At 39.7% G+C, this 15,343-nt stretch overlaps 1 protein-coding gene and 1 non-coding gene across 2 annotated transcripts in view; both read right to left on the bottom strand.

Annotated features, from left to right (window-relative positions):
- The window catches only part of MYO3B (myosin IIIB), a 636,303-nt gene that overhangs the window by 228,898 nt on the left and 392,062 nt on the right, over nucleotides 1-15,343 (bottom strand). Inside the window, exons 26-28 of the mRNA XM_036744020.1 lie at nucleotides 12,702-12,813; nucleotides 11,267-11,429; nucleotides 9,279-9,359 (exon numbers count right to left, since the gene is read on the bottom strand). Of these exons, the coding sequence (XP_036599915.1) occupies nucleotides 9,279-9,359; nucleotides 11,267-11,429; nucleotides 12,702-12,813 (356 nt within the window). The remainder of the gene's footprint in view (nucleotides 1-9,278; nucleotides 9,360-11,266; nucleotides 11,430-12,701; nucleotides 12,814-15,343) is intronic.
- LOC118840521 lies at nucleotides 9,575-9,678 on the bottom strand. Its single transcript, XR_005009707.1, has one exon. It is a non-coding gene; the product is annotated as a U6 spliceosomal RNA (small nuclear RNA).

Raw genomic sequence — 15,343 nt, 5'->3', positions numbered from 1 at the left:
GGATATAGATACACGTATATATCTACACACACACACACACACACACACACACACACACACACACTGAGATTGGTGGCACAGTGGATGGAGTTGTTGAGTCTGGAGTCAGGAAGACGTCTTCCTGAGTTCAAATCCAGCCCCAGACACTTACTACTTGTGTGACCCTGGGCAAGTCATTTAACATTTTTGTCTTAGTTCCTCATCTGTAAAATGAGCTGGTGAATGAAATGGCAAATCACCCCAGTATCTTTGCCAAGAAAATCCCAAATGGGGTCACAAAGAATCAGACAAAACTGAAACAACTCAACAACAACTATATATGCATGTATACGTATACACACGTATATTTATGTGTATATATACATATATGTGAATGTGTATATATTAATACATGTGTATATATTTATATACATATGTATATCTGTCTGTCCATCTATCTATCCATACATCCATATCTGTATTCCAACAAACAAATCAGTACATTGGCCACGTCTGAAAATATGTTTCATTTTCCATCTCTAGTCTATCATCTCTTCACTCATTAGGAAGAAGACCTAATTCATCATTCCTGTCAAATCATGAGTATTCAATACATTGATCAGAGTTTTGAAGTCTTTCAAAGTTGTTTTCCTTTACATTATTCTGGTCCTCATGCAAGAACCTTCTGGTTCTTCTGGTTCTACTAATTTTATTTTGAATTGGTTCTTACAAGACCTTGGGTTTCTCAGAATCCATCTCTTAGAAGCACAATAGCATTGTAGTACATTTTGTCACAGCTTGCTCAGCCATTCTCCAATTGACAGGCACCTCTATTGACTTTTACCCAAATGCAGTCTAGCACATTTCTACTCTGGTTTTTCAATTTCCTCATGAGTGTATTTTCTCAGTATACAGTACTGACTATCCTTTCTCCCCGCCCCCCCCACTTTCCTCCTTATACCTTCTAACCTGTTCTCCTTTGAATAAAGTATACTCTTTCAGAACTATATGGTGGTCATAGGTCCTATCAAACCAAGTTTCATGACACTGATCAGGTCAGATTGGACATATTACATTAGAACCCTATGCTCAGCTTGCTTTTATCTACACTTTATATTTATACTTAGCCCAGTCTTAATTTTTTATTACATTTTAAGAAGGAAAGGAACAGGTTTATCTCTGAGGTTATATCATTTTCATTCTCATCATCAAATATTTTAATGGTCCTATTTATAGCTGAGTCATTTGCTGGCAAGTTTAGGAATATGCAATTTCAGGATTATTGTGAGCCAAATCCTATGTAGAGTTTCTACATAACCTACATCAAAGTGGCTCTCTATAGTAAACAAAGCATTTTCGTTACAACAACCCTGTGAGATAGGTTGTCTTCATATTATTATCCCCATTTTATGCATGAGGAAATTGAGACCCACAAAAGGATATGTGACTTATCCAGATGGATACAGCTAGCAAAAGAGGCTCAGGAGCCGGTCTTCGTATCTCAAATCCAGTCTCCTTTCCAATGTGCCATACTATGTCTCATAGAAAATTAAGCCTCTTCCCATGTAATGAATAAAGTATTTACTGGCTTTGAAGTCAAGAAGATCTGTATGATCTAGCTGTGTGACCCTGGGCAAGCCTCAGTTTTCTCATCTGTAAAATAAGGAGATTGAAACTCAATAGCCCCTGAGGTACCTTCCATTTCTAAATCCATTTTCCCAAGAGTATTGCTATTTTTCTCAAAAATGAGATAAAAAAGAGAGAGGAGAAAATTTTTAAAAAGAGAGAAAGACATAGGGAGAGGGAAGAGAACAAGGACTTTTTTTTCTTTTTCTTTCTTTTTTTTTTGCTCCTTGGTTGTTTGCTTACAGGGCCAGCCCCTAGCCATGCTGTGAATTAGTTAAGGCCAGCCCTGTTTGCTCACTTCTTCTAGTCAGCAATGCTTAGTGACAATCTGGGTCCTGTCAACCTAGCAGTCATATGTTCTTTGGAACACAGTTATTTTCTGGGTAGGAAATGTGCATAGCAGTCCTTAGCCAGTAGAAGCATGAGGCTTATGGTGTATTTCATGTGGGCAAGTGCTTTTTATTATTAATATTGGGTTTGGATTTCTACAGTAGCTTCTTCCAAAGTACTTTCAGACATATCACCTTCTCTCTCCACACATCATCTCTCTGAGGTAGGTCAGGTTTTATTACCTGCATTTTGCCAATGGAGAAACTGAGGAACCGATTTAAACATACCTACCTTATGGTTGTTGTTGGCTCTCCAGTCCTAGTGCTGTTTCTGGAAATCTAGTCCCAAATGCTACTACATGCTTGTAGTGGACTTACAAATAATGCAAAAATGGAAATCTCTTTTAAGAGCAGAACAGGCTTGGAGGTGTTTCACTGAAGGTAATTTAAAAGCCAAGGCTCCATCAAATATTAAAAAAGTCTGTGCTCTTACAATCAGTGGTGAATCAGGACTGGCTTCCCAGATACCTTATTGACTAAACTAGATTCTTCTAGGATGAAAAAAAAATGTCCATGAGGAACCTGGCCTAAAATGCTACACAAGGCATTTGTGAATGTGTATTGAGACGTTCTACCTTTGGAAGCAGCATTTAGAGCAACCCTGATCAGTTATAACAACCTCTTCCAAATGGCTGAAATTCATAATCATTCATTATTTTATTAAGCATTTATTAAACACCTGCTGCGTTCTAGGTACTGTGCTAACCACAGAAGATATATGCAAAAAAAATTTCCCAAGAATGAAATGAAAAAGAGAAAGAGAGAAAATTTTAAACAGAGAGTAAGACATGAGGAGAGGGAAGAGAACAAGGACTAAATAAATGAAAGATTAAATAAATGAAATAGTTCCTACCCTTCAAGGAATTTATATTCTCTTGGTGGAGATTAAGAGGAGAGGCTTCAGGGGAGGAGGAAGAAACAACACATACACAGGAAATTAAATACAAAATAAAAATCCATATAAAGTAATTTCTAGGGAAGGGCACTAGTAACTGCAGGGAGCAGGATAGACTTCCTGTAGGTGATAGCCCTAGTGCTGAGCTTTGAAGGAAGCTAGGGATTCTGGAGGAGTGAGGTTCAAGATGGAGCGCATTCTAGGCATGGGGTGGGGCATGGCTGTGCAAGGGGAAACAAGTAGATTAGTTTGACTAAAATGTGAGAAGCAAATGAAGAATTATATGCAATCAATTAAAGTGGTGGTTTGAAGGGGCCACTGATTTGGCCTGATAACATATACTTGCTCCCATGGTAAAAAAAAAAAAAAAAAAAAAACCAAAAAACCAGACTTCTCTCTGGCTGATGCAGAGCCTACCTAGTTTGGTCCCCTAGAGCACCCTGAACTCCAGCTGGCCAGAAGGGAAATCAACTATCATTGAAAATGCCCTGGGTTATATTCTGATAACATCTGGTTTTTAGTCAGGGAGAGGGAAAGGAAAGATCAGAGGACTGGGGAAAGGGAAAACAACACATTTCCACAGTACTAAAGCAATTAGATGAGAATGTGCTGTAAACCAATTGCCTCTTCCTGTTCCACTTTCTGTGTGTGTGTGTGTGTGTGTGTGTGTGTGTGTGAGAGAGAGAGAGAGAGAGAGAGAGAGAGAGAGAGAGAGAGAGAGAGAGAGTGAGATGATGGAGGCGGGTGGCGGTGGTGGGCTGTGATGGGAATGGGGAAGGCTTGAAGAAACAAACCTAGGGTAAGGTTATTTGAAATTCCCTTCACGACCCTGGGGGCTAACGATATCTATGAGATAGCCTTTCCCCTCCCATCAGCGAGGCCCACCAGTTTGACTGCTCTAATTTTTCAAAAAGATGTTGAATCATAGGAATAGTTTTAATGCCAATGCATATGTAAAATAAAAAAAAATACCCAGAAGAACAGGCTCTCTTTGTCTCCCTTGGTCTGCTTGCTTTATTATTATTCAGTAAGCAAAATAGGCATTTTCATTTTAATAGCTAATCTATTATCAGTGTTCTGCAATTTGTTGGTTTTTAATAAAAGCTCCATCAGTAATGGAACCATGGATAACTAGCAGCTTTTATCCACAACGCCTAACATTTTAACGCTAAAAATGTCACACGTACATTCTGATTTCTCTTGCTAAAAGGGATGTTTTTTAAATTATTTAGTGTTTAGACAGGTTGGTTTGTTCCTTTTCCAGGGGTAGGCCCATAAAAAGGTAGCACAGTACTAAGAAATAAGTATACAACAAAACAAGAGGCTTCTGGCCAAAGAGACATTCAAACTTTTTTTTCAAGTTTGAAACTCATAAAATGTTACACTTTTACAAAGTCCTCCCCCTGCCCCTTCCTTTCTCTCATAAAAGCCTTTCATTGTTGGTGTAACATTATACACATAGGAAATGTATCCTCATGTATATTGGGTATTTTTTTCAGTTTGTTTTTTCTTCCAACATTTGATCAATGGATGGTGAACTGTTTGGGCCCACAGAGATCTCCAGACCACCAGCTCATGTATTTGAAAGGCATCTGTTTATTTTAAAAATGCAAATGTGGCCTACCTCAAAGACTGACAGGCAAGAAATGAACAATCTAAGCAAGTCAGGGGTTTCCAATCAGGAGTTGTGTTTCCCCCTTTCTATCACTGTAGGATCCCTTGCTGTCAGAACCACTTAAATGATATCCAGGAGTCTGAATGAAGTGGCCCACAATTAAAATGAGCAGGATAATCCCTCAAGAATTATTCAGGCAAATAATTTTTTTTCCCCACAGTTTAAAGTAATGATAAGGTCATTTACAAAAGGAATCAGAGCCTTTGAAATGTGGACTTGTAGACAGAGGCCTGCCTGGAGGAGGGCCACAGATAACAGCTAACATAGACTTCTTAGCACCAACCTCCCAGTCCTTGGAACTGATTCTGATGAGGAGAAGGCCCAATAAGGTTAATACCCCTACTTTGATCTCTGTCAAGGCACACCAGCAAGAATTAATTTACATTTCAGATGAAAAAGGTTGACAGCATGAAAAGGCATCTTGTTTCTGGTATGTGAATGTGCTGTAATAGGTCGGGAATTCTGAAAGGAAGTTCTGAGGAAGCTAAAGGGATAAGCCTTACTGCTGCTTTTATTGGGAAGGAGATGAAAGGAAAACAAATTTCAATATGCGCTGTTCTGTAGAAACATGTAAGCCAAATGCTTCCTAAATTTCAAGAACTGCTCCTTAAAAAACATACAGCATATCTTAGTGACACCATTGAAAAAGAAATATTTGGGGGGTAGGGGACAGAATTGGAAAAACAACAAATGAATCCCACAGCATCTAAATTTCAAATTCAATGGTTTGTTTTAAAAAATAATAAATTAAAGAAAGAATTCAGAAAACATATCTTTGTGCTATAACACCCCTTAGCCTCTTGCCAAAGGCTTTTAAAAGCAAGGGACCAACTTTGTCTGGAGACCTGAGCTACCCTGAGATGTAATGGTACAAAATAATGATCAGGGGCTAACAGTTAGAAGGTGACACTTTGCAAAACCAACAAAACAAAAATCAATTAGACCTTTAAGAGAAATACTAAAATATTATGTAATCTAAAAATAAGGGCATCACATGATACAGTAGAAAGAGTACTGGCTCTTCAATCAGAGCCCCTGGCTTAAAATCCTGTCTCTGATTCTTGTGTGACCTTGGATAAGTAATTTGATTTCCTCATCTGTAAAATGAGGGAGTTCAATTGGATGGGCTTTGAGTACCTTCTAGCTTTGGTGCTATGATCCTACAATACTGTGAGGAGGAGAAAGTTACCAGATTGACTGCTCCTCTGAACATCAGACATTCTCCTAAATACATACATCTGAACCTTGCTACTGCCAATAGCTACTTACCTTTAAATAGGTAACTCTTCATGGCTTTTAACTAACAAGTGTAACTTAACACCTTGTGGTAAATATGGCAAATATAATTTATCTCCATTACATCGATGAGAAGACTAAAGCTCAGAAAAATTCAATGTTTTGCCTAAGGCCATACATCTAATAAGTCCAAGGAGGATCCAACACCAAAGTGACATACTATTTCCTAATCTTGGTGTTTCAGAAGGCAACTGAACTCCCGTTTGCCTCTGCATTGCTTTTTTATTATAGTCTACTGGCCAAGCAGGGAATTGTGGCTATTGTTGAAGAGGACCCATGACATCATAAGGGTGAAGTCTTGACTTGCAAATGAATTGGATTTAAGTGAGGCAGGGCTGTGCAAAGTCATCAACCTCACTCTTTCCTCCAGAGCCATCAGAGTCCAGCGGCAAGATGTAATTAGGTATCAAAGGTTATAGTTAGTCACTATTCCTGAAGGAGGAAGTGCATTCCAGGAAGAATGTGAGCAGGGGAGCCAGTTAAGGCACAGACAAGAGATGGAATGCTGCACATGAGGAAGAGAGGGATCTGTATTCCTGAATACCAAAATCCCTTAAAAGACTTAGAATGATAGACTCTCAGAGGTCATCTACTCTAACCTATACCTGAACAGAACCTTTTCTACCTACCACCATGACATTCCTAATAGGTGGTCAATCAGACTTTGCTTGAATATCTCCATTTATGTGGAACTCATTATCTATATAGATGACTCATTCCCCTTTGTTGTATTACTAGTTATTAGGTAAGCTCTCCGTACCTGGGGTTGAAATCTGCTTCTCTATAGCTTCCCTCTGGGCTTTTGCACTAACTTCTAGGGGCAAGTGAAATGGGACTAGATCAAAAGGCTCTCATTGAAAAAACAAACAAACAAACAAACAAAAACAAACAAAAGGGGGGGCAGGCAGTGAGTAGAGCACTGGCACTGGAGTCAGGAGGACCTGAGTTCAAATTCGCCCTCAGATACTTGACACACTTACTAGCTGTGTGACTTTGGGCAAGTCACTGAACTCCAATTGTCCTGCCTACCCCCATCCAAGAAAACAAACAAACAAAAAGGCTCTCCTTGGAATTCTGACTAACATTTATTACCTGTGTACCTTAGGCAATCACCCAATCTTTGTAGACTTCAGTTTCCTCATCTGCAAAGTGAGATGATTTCTAAGCTAAATTCTTGCATTAAAATCCTTCTGTGATAACCCTTTTGACAATGGAAGACAGATATCATGGGATTCTCTCCTCTCCTCTCCTCTGCTCTCCTCTCCTCTCCTCTGCTCTCCTCTCCTCTCCTCTCCACCTCCCTTCACAGTTCCTTCAACCTTACCTTGCTATGGCATAGTTTCAAGTCTCCTCATCATCCCGGTCACACTCCTCTAGATATCAATCAATTATTCAACAAGTATTTATAAAATGCCAACCATGGTCCTAGGGGACCAGAAACAAAAGCAAAACAATCCCTACTTTCAAAGGTATTCTATCAGGGAAACACATGCTCTAACTTTCCATGGTCTTTCTCAAAATAGGATTTCCACAAATGAACATGATACTATACATGGGGGCAAAGTACAGAAGGAATATCACATCCTTCCTTCCGCATATGATGCTTCTCTTAATGCAATGTAGTGTCATTAGATTTCTTGGCTACCATTTCCTACTATTGACTCATAGTAAGCTTTCAGTTCACTAAAATATTTTTTCACATGAACTATTGCCTAGCCAAAACATCTTGCATTTGTACAGTTGATTTTTTTAGCTCAAATAATATACTTTGCATTTATTCCCACTAAATTTCATCTTATTCATAACCCATCATCTTAGCTTGTCCAGATGGTTATCCATGAGTTCTACTGGTGATGACAGGAGGGCTGTGCCCAAGTTCCAAGTTTTTTCCTCCCACACCCATGGCTAACCCATAGGACATACAGCATATATTCACCCAGGTTTGCCATTAAGGATGCTACTTGATAGAAGAGGATTGGAGCACTAAAGACATTTAAGTTTTCTTATTTTATTTTTATAAAATGTGTACTCCTATGACATTTACTACACATATGTGATTATCATAGTAAACCACTTGCTATGTACCTTTGTACAACAATAAGGACATAACTGGATAAGCCCACAAACTTAAAATATACAATTGAGTTTTCAGAATTTAGTAGAATTTGGCTTATGATTTCTATATACTGACAAGTGGGCTTTGTAGTGGATTTCCAACATCTGAGCTTTAAGTTTATATTTTAAAACACATGTTGGGCTCTTGGCCAACCAGAAATCAGTACAGTATCTCTTTCTAACAAGGAGACAGTCTGTGTATGTGTGTGTGTCGGGAGATTGGGGCTGTATAAACTCCAACCTCGCTTTCTTATTCTGTAAGTAGAATTACATTCCTCTTCCTAATCCTTTGAAGTTCTAAGGCCCAGAGTTTTTGGGGGGTAGGAGGTGGGGAGGAATAGAAAAAGAGTAGGGGAAGAGGGTCTGTTTAAAAATTACAAATTTACTTCTAAAAGATCCCCCTGCCTCCAAATATTTTGGTTGTGAATAAAGATGTCAAGAAGTCAAATAGGACATAGAAGAGTCTCACTGAAGCAAGGTTCTATGGTGGGAGACTTCCTGGGCCAGAGCTAGAGCTTCCCTGCGATCTTGAACTTTACCCTGCCTGGATTCTAGGCAGAGATACCATAAGATATTTATTGTTGCTTTTCAATTTTGCTTTAGGCTGGTAGTAGCTAAAATAACATCCCTGAGTGCTGCTGCTGAGTTCACTGGACTGGTCACTTATGTTCCATTCAGTCTCTAATTTCCTGCTCTCCAGGAGACTCCAGTAGTACTCTAGGGACTATTTCTTCAAGACCCTCAATTAGGCATAGTCAGGTTTAGATGAAGAGAAGTGCTCAGAGTCTTAATCCAGGGAAAGAGACTATTCTGGCAGGAGCAACCTTAACAGCAGCAGTAGGCATCGATGTTTTGTAGAAGATCAAAATGACAAGGGAGCCAGGGAAGGGATAGATGAGCCCAGCAGCCAGGATTGGCTCTTCCCAGGCAGCCCCAGCCAAGCTGTGCCACCAAAGGCATGTCATACTTAACCCTCAGAGAGCCCAGAGGACTTAGTACACAGTAGTGAAATGAGCCAGAGAGCTTCAACTATGAGAGCTGGGCTTTCAGGGATTCATCTTGTTGAGAGAAACCACTCAATTTTTCTCCCTGCCTTTGTAATGGAGGGAAAGAGCTGCTAGGGGAGAGAATGTTTCCTCATCTATGACATGGGGGAGGGAGGGGTGGTGGCAATGCATCAGATGGTCTCTATGGACCCATTCCTTCTCTAAATCCTGTGACCCTCAGGCCAAAGCACCAACGTTGAGTTCTGCCTCAAATTTTAAGATAGGGAGTGGAACCATGCAAATGATGTTTTAATTACCTGCTTGAATATGAACAGCAGCCTCACTTCTTCTGTTGCTTATTTTCTTAAACTTCCTGCGAGCATCATATCCTCTCCAGGCTAAAAATACAAAACCATGTGCTGGGAATGACATTAATTTAAGAAAGTGCTATACTGTTGAGATTGGCTGGTTTTTTTTTAATCTTTTACCTCACTCCACTCTCTTTCCCTCTTATACTTTTCCTCTCCCCCTCCTTTTTATTGATGCTCTTCCCTTTTACATTGTCGTCAGTTCCAATGAGTCCCCTGTTCTTAGGATTCTACCTTGTGATTAAAAAAATATGGAATGTTTTACAATATTGTATGACATCCTCATGGAGAGGCCATGCTAACCTCTGTAACCTTCCATTTTCGGGGTATGTGCTGCAAAATTGAGCATTCCCCATTGTCTTTTAACCATATTGAATAAACTCTGGTTCATGAGCAATTGTAGAGCCTTAACTCTGATACTGTCATTTCTAGGATAGGATTCCTTCCTGAAGCTTCCTCTTCCATGAAATTTGGTTGAGGAAGTAAATGACTCCAGTCACTTGCAAAGTTCTAGGCATTTATCTCATACATTGGGGATGAGATTAGAGGTACCAAGTTCTCTGATCATATAATCTATCACTCAAGGGGTCTTTAAAGCTTGGGGTTGGTGGAGGTTTGGCATTGGGATACCAGAGTAATCCTCTTTTGTCCCTTTGGACTTGGGGATAGAGGGACAAAAAGGAAAGCTAAAGGAAAGAGAAAAACGGAAGAAAATAATGGGAGAGAAGAGGAGGAAGCTGGAGAAAATAGAGAAGGAGAAAGAATGAGGAGAGATCAGAGAGAAAATGGAAATGGGAGGGATTTGAGGAGGGTAGTTTGTATTTTCCAGACATCAGGGAGTAGAATTAAAACTACCTAAAAAGAAAGTGGGCAACAGCTCCCTCTCAGTTTAAGCACTCATCTTTATAACTATCAAAATGAATGGGTCTAGCTTGCTGAATAGTGGAATCCTGGGTACAGTAATGTTCAAGGGGAATAATAACAATAGAAATGTGTCCTAGGCCCAGCCTTTTTTCCCTAGGAGTGAGGAAAACTATCCATAACAATAACAATAGCAACAAAACCCATTCACTCAAATGCTGTCTGTAACATTAATAAAAAATACTCAATTCCATTCAATAAGAATGTTTTAACTAATTTGCCAGGCACTGTGCTGGGGATATCTCCATTAAAAAAAACTACACCCACATTACCCATCATTGGTCTTTTCAAACTCAGACCAGCCCATGACACCTCATACCCCCATCCTCTCTACCTTGGAGGCTCCAATCTCCTTAATAGCAGATATATCAGATATGTTCTTCTCATCCCCTCCCCATTTCAGTTCCTTTTTTTTTTGATGGTATTCCTTGAAGGCAAGGACAGTCTTCCTTTTTGTTTGTATTTGTATATCTAGCACTTCATACATGGTAAACAATAAATATTCTTTATCTCTCTCTCTCTCTCTCTCTCTTTCTCTCCCTCTGTCTCTGAATCTGTCTCTCTGTCTCTGTCTATCCTCCCTCCTGCAAGAGGCTTTCATTCTACATTAAAAAGGAGATGAGTTGGAATGGACTGAAAGATCTACATGACTAATACATTTCTTCCATGGCTTATACTGTCCATAAAGGTAAAAGCATTAGAGCCAGGATGTTATCCCAGTTCTACAGTAGATAATTTGGTGATGAAATATATCTCTTTTAGTTAGGGAGAAAAAAAGACAGTGAAGGTCATTACTCCGGTTGCACAGATAACTGTTAGGCCAAGTCAGGTGTGGGGAACCTTCAGCCTTGAGGCTACATGTGGCCCTCTAGGTCCTCAAGTGTGGCCCTTTGGGCCACCTGTGGTCTTGAGGCTGCAGGTTCCCCACCCCTGGGCCAAGCTTTAGGTGATTAGCAGACAATTTCACAACTTGAAATGCCAACCCAGTATAGGAGAGAGCTAATAAGCACATTTACCTGACTGGATGGTAACAGCACATTTTTCTCTGTTCTCTTTAACTCGCTTATATCTCCTAGCTCCAAGCCACCCCTTGGCATAAGCCTGTATGACCACCACCCTGCCTATAACTTCTCGAAGCAGCAAATTTAACTGCTCTACGTGGTAATACTTGAGAAAAACCTGAAACAAACAACAATTTCAGTATTAGTCAAGTCAACAAGCATTTATTAAGAAGCTATGTGAAAAATTTTTGTAATTAAAAAATTTCTTTTTAAAAAGGAGCCATGTGCCAGGCACTCTGCTAAGCACTCTATTATACAGACATAGGCATGAGAAGAAAACATGACACTCTACCACACAATACTCTAAATAGAAATATGAATAGCTTCATCACCAGGAAGTCTTTGCTGCATTGTAATCAGTACAATCAGAAATCAAACAAATAATCATCCGTGGGGGAAAGAAGCCAAAGCAACCTGTGATTAGTTTAACCTGTGAAATGTAGGTGCTGCCACATTGGTTAATAGTAAGTTACTCCCTTCTTTTCAATATTCACATTACACAGTTGATTTGTTTAGTATATTCTAATAGACTCCATTTGTAAAGGACAGTTTATTCTTGAATGTGTGCAATAACAGGAAGCAAGTATAATACGAGCAAAGGAAATCAAAAGATAACCCCTGAGCCTCTGTTCAGCCAATGACTTTGATTTTCTCTCCTGCTATAGCTTTTACCTGAGCTATGACCGGCTTTGAGATTTTATCTCATCTCTCTGACCCTGCACACCCTCTGCTGGAAGTGCTACCAAACAGAAGCAGCTTAGAGGCCAGCAGAAAAAAAGAAGGAAAAAGGAAGGGGCCTGTGTCATCCACAAATGAGATCTTCAGACAAGAGTATGTCAGGGCTTATGTTCAAGCTGGATTCCTGGGCCAGTTCGTGGTTGTCAATTTACAGATGGTATTCCATAGGAAAGGGTTAGTAACACCAAATGGAACAATTACTGAAGGATGAAATACATTGGGGGCACTTAGTAAATGCATGTATAATACCAATTATGCCATAATGTTCCTACCTACCCTCCAAATTCAGATTTTTAAAAATTAGATTGATCATTGGCATTGACATTAATGGCATGTCCGATACAATTAATTCATATACTTAATAAATATTAAATACCGATTACATTCAAGGTACTGGGGATATAAAGACAAAAAAAAAACACTCCTTGCTCTCAAGGACATTCAACTGGAAGGAAATGTCACCCTTTCACCTTTGAGATCCTGCCATACCTGACCAAAGGCACCAAAAGTCATCTCTAAATTAAGATGCTGCTTACTAAATCAGAGGCAGAAGTCATTCAGCTCATTTGCTTCACAGAACCTTCAGAGAACAGAGGCAAACACATATGACATGGTGGTGACTGATTTCCTGAAGAGCAAAGATAAAAATTACCTTTGTTTTCCCCAACACCCAGTGGTCTAGTTTGGACTTTTCCAAGATAGCAATGCAACTTTCTTTGTCAGCAAGCGGTGACTGATGTGCTCTGAATGCCAAGTAATAGTACCTATGAGGCAAAGAGAGAACAATTGGGTACATGCTTCAGGGTCTTTGAATGCAATGGTATAGGACTGTGATGGACACAATAGCAGTCTATGGTCTGTTTATTATTAGTGAAACTTCTGCATACCAATAATAATGTGTCACGTATTACTTCAAAGATGATAATGTTACAGTGGGTAAGGAGAAATATATGGTTTATACTTCCCATGTCCTTGAGATTCTGCTATAATGTTTCACTTAGCTTTTAGTTGTGTGAGAGGCCATAAAGCATATCAGAGAGAGTATTTGCTTCAGAGTCACAATGAACTGGGATCTAGTCCAGCCAGCACCAAGTGATTTCCTGGTGCCCCTGAGCCAGTCACTTAACTCCTTACTGCCCCAGGCAACTCTCCGTGACTACAACTTGCACAGCAGTTGATAGTTTGCATTACTACAGGGATTTCTCATCAGGAGTTTTGATTCCCATGAAATCACAGATCTGGATCCTTTCCCCACAAGTTATCTAATTTTGTTATTCTGCTAGCTATTATTTTATTGATTTGAATTTAATATTTAACATGTAATTTAAAAATACTGGATAACAGCTTCTTTTGAATGCAAAACTAAATCATTTGTGCCCCATAGAATTTCAAGCTGGATGCTAGGCAACTTATATATTAAAAGTAAACATTGAAAATGGTGGTGGTAAGTCACACTACTGGGGAAGCTGAGGCTGTCTGATTGTTATCCTCTGGAGTGCTGAGGTAAATGGGCTATGCCAATTAGGTATTCACACTAAGTTGAGCATTAATAAAATAAGTCTCATGGGAGTGTGGGATACCTGGTTGCCTAAGGAGGAGTCAATTGTCTCAAGTAGGAAATGGAACAGGTCAAAGCTCCAGAGCTGAACTTCTAGCTTAGGTGGCTAGGTGGAAAGAAGAAAGGAAGGGAAGGGAAGGGAAGGGAAGGGAAGGGAAGGGAAGGGAAGGGAAGGGAAGGAAGGAAGTAAGGAAGGAAGGAAGGAAATGGTACTGCATTTCTTTTGTGGGGAGTGGGGAACTGGACCTATGATTTCCCTGATGTTGGAACTCCCTATAAAAAAATTCCCTCTACATCTATCAGTGAAGATAGGAACCAGTCCTGCAAGTTATAATTTTATAATGCTACAGCATTACTATCTTCAAAATAATCTTTAACTCTATTGTGCATATTTTCAATGATCTTTGGAGCAATTTTCAGACAATGTAGAATGTATGCCGACTGTCATAATACAACCAACACTACCTGCAAAACAGTACCTATATTTAAGGAATAATATTTTATGTAAATATATTTATTTTCATGACACCAACATTTCAGTGTTCTTGTTTTACAGACTTGTTTTAGTGAACTTTTGAACTTTCAGGTCAGTTTTTATTTTTAATTCAAAGAATAATTCAAGGAACTTTTCCATTTTTCTTTAAAAACAAAACAAAACTTCTTGAACATATTATCACTTTAAGAAACCTAGCCATTATTTTTTTATGCAAAAAAAAAATTCAGGGATGTTTTCCTCCTTTCCTCTTTGCTGCCATGTATAATAAATTTAACCCCTTGGAAGCTTAAAAATGAACTGAATTTCCTTGCCAATAGGATTTTTCTGCCATCGGCACCCCCCCCATCTTTTACCTTTGGGTTACACTCAAATAGAGAACTGCTTCCACTTAAATAAAAAAAGGAAAAATCTATTCCCTTACCCTTACCACTCTCATATCATTGTCCTGAGAGATAATTGGTTAGTACTCGGGACTTTTAACCTTTTAGCTCAGATTTAAGAGATTTTTTAGAAGTTTCAGTTCACTGCCAGACTCCTTGGAAACATTCGTATTCAGAGATCCTTGGGAACCCTTCCAACCTCTAAGATATCCCCACTTCCACCTTTGTGAGGAAATGGCAAGGCACATTCTGGTGCAGAGACTCTAGTGGGTAGGCTTGAGCAAAGCCACAGGGCATCTGGGCCAATGCCCAGTGGCCTACTGAGACAGATGGCTTCTGGATCCTAGGGGGGTGGAGGAGGAGCAGTGGAAGCCAGCTGTCGGCCTCTGCCCCTCCTCAGCAGGAATGACATCAGCAGATTCCCTTGCCCTGCCTCCTCTCTAGCTACCCACTGTTATAACTCAGTATGGTTTCCCTGCCACAGGCTGGCCTGATCTGATTTTGGGGATGGTAGAAAGGTAAGAATCTCCAGTGGGAATGGGTGTGTGAAAGAATATATGGGGAGGGAGGTGGTGTGTGTGATGGAAAACCAAAGCACAGAATGCCTCAGGTATGCGAAGTCAGTAGTTAGATTGATACTGGAACCTAGAGTATGAAACTCCCATCTCCAACGTGCTCCCTCTTTTTGTGTTGTTTTTGTTCAGTTGTGTTTGACTATTTGTGACCTCATTTGGGGTTTTCTTGGCAAAGATACTGGAGTGCTTTGCCATTTCCTTCTCTAGCTCATTTTACAGATGCAGAACTAAGGCAAACAGGGTTAAGTGACTTGCCCAAGGACACACAGGTATTAAGTGTCTGGG

Source organism: Trichosurus vulpecula, chromosome 2, assembly GCF_011100635.1.
Source record: "Trichosurus vulpecula isolate mTriVul1 chromosome 2, mTriVul1.pri, whole genome shotgun sequence".
Lineage (NCBI taxonomy): Eukaryota > Metazoa > Chordata > Mammalia > Diprotodontia > Phalangeridae > Trichosurus > Trichosurus vulpecula.
Note: the sequence above shows the minus strand (reverse complement) of the source record. Positions and strands in the feature narration are given on the sequence as shown.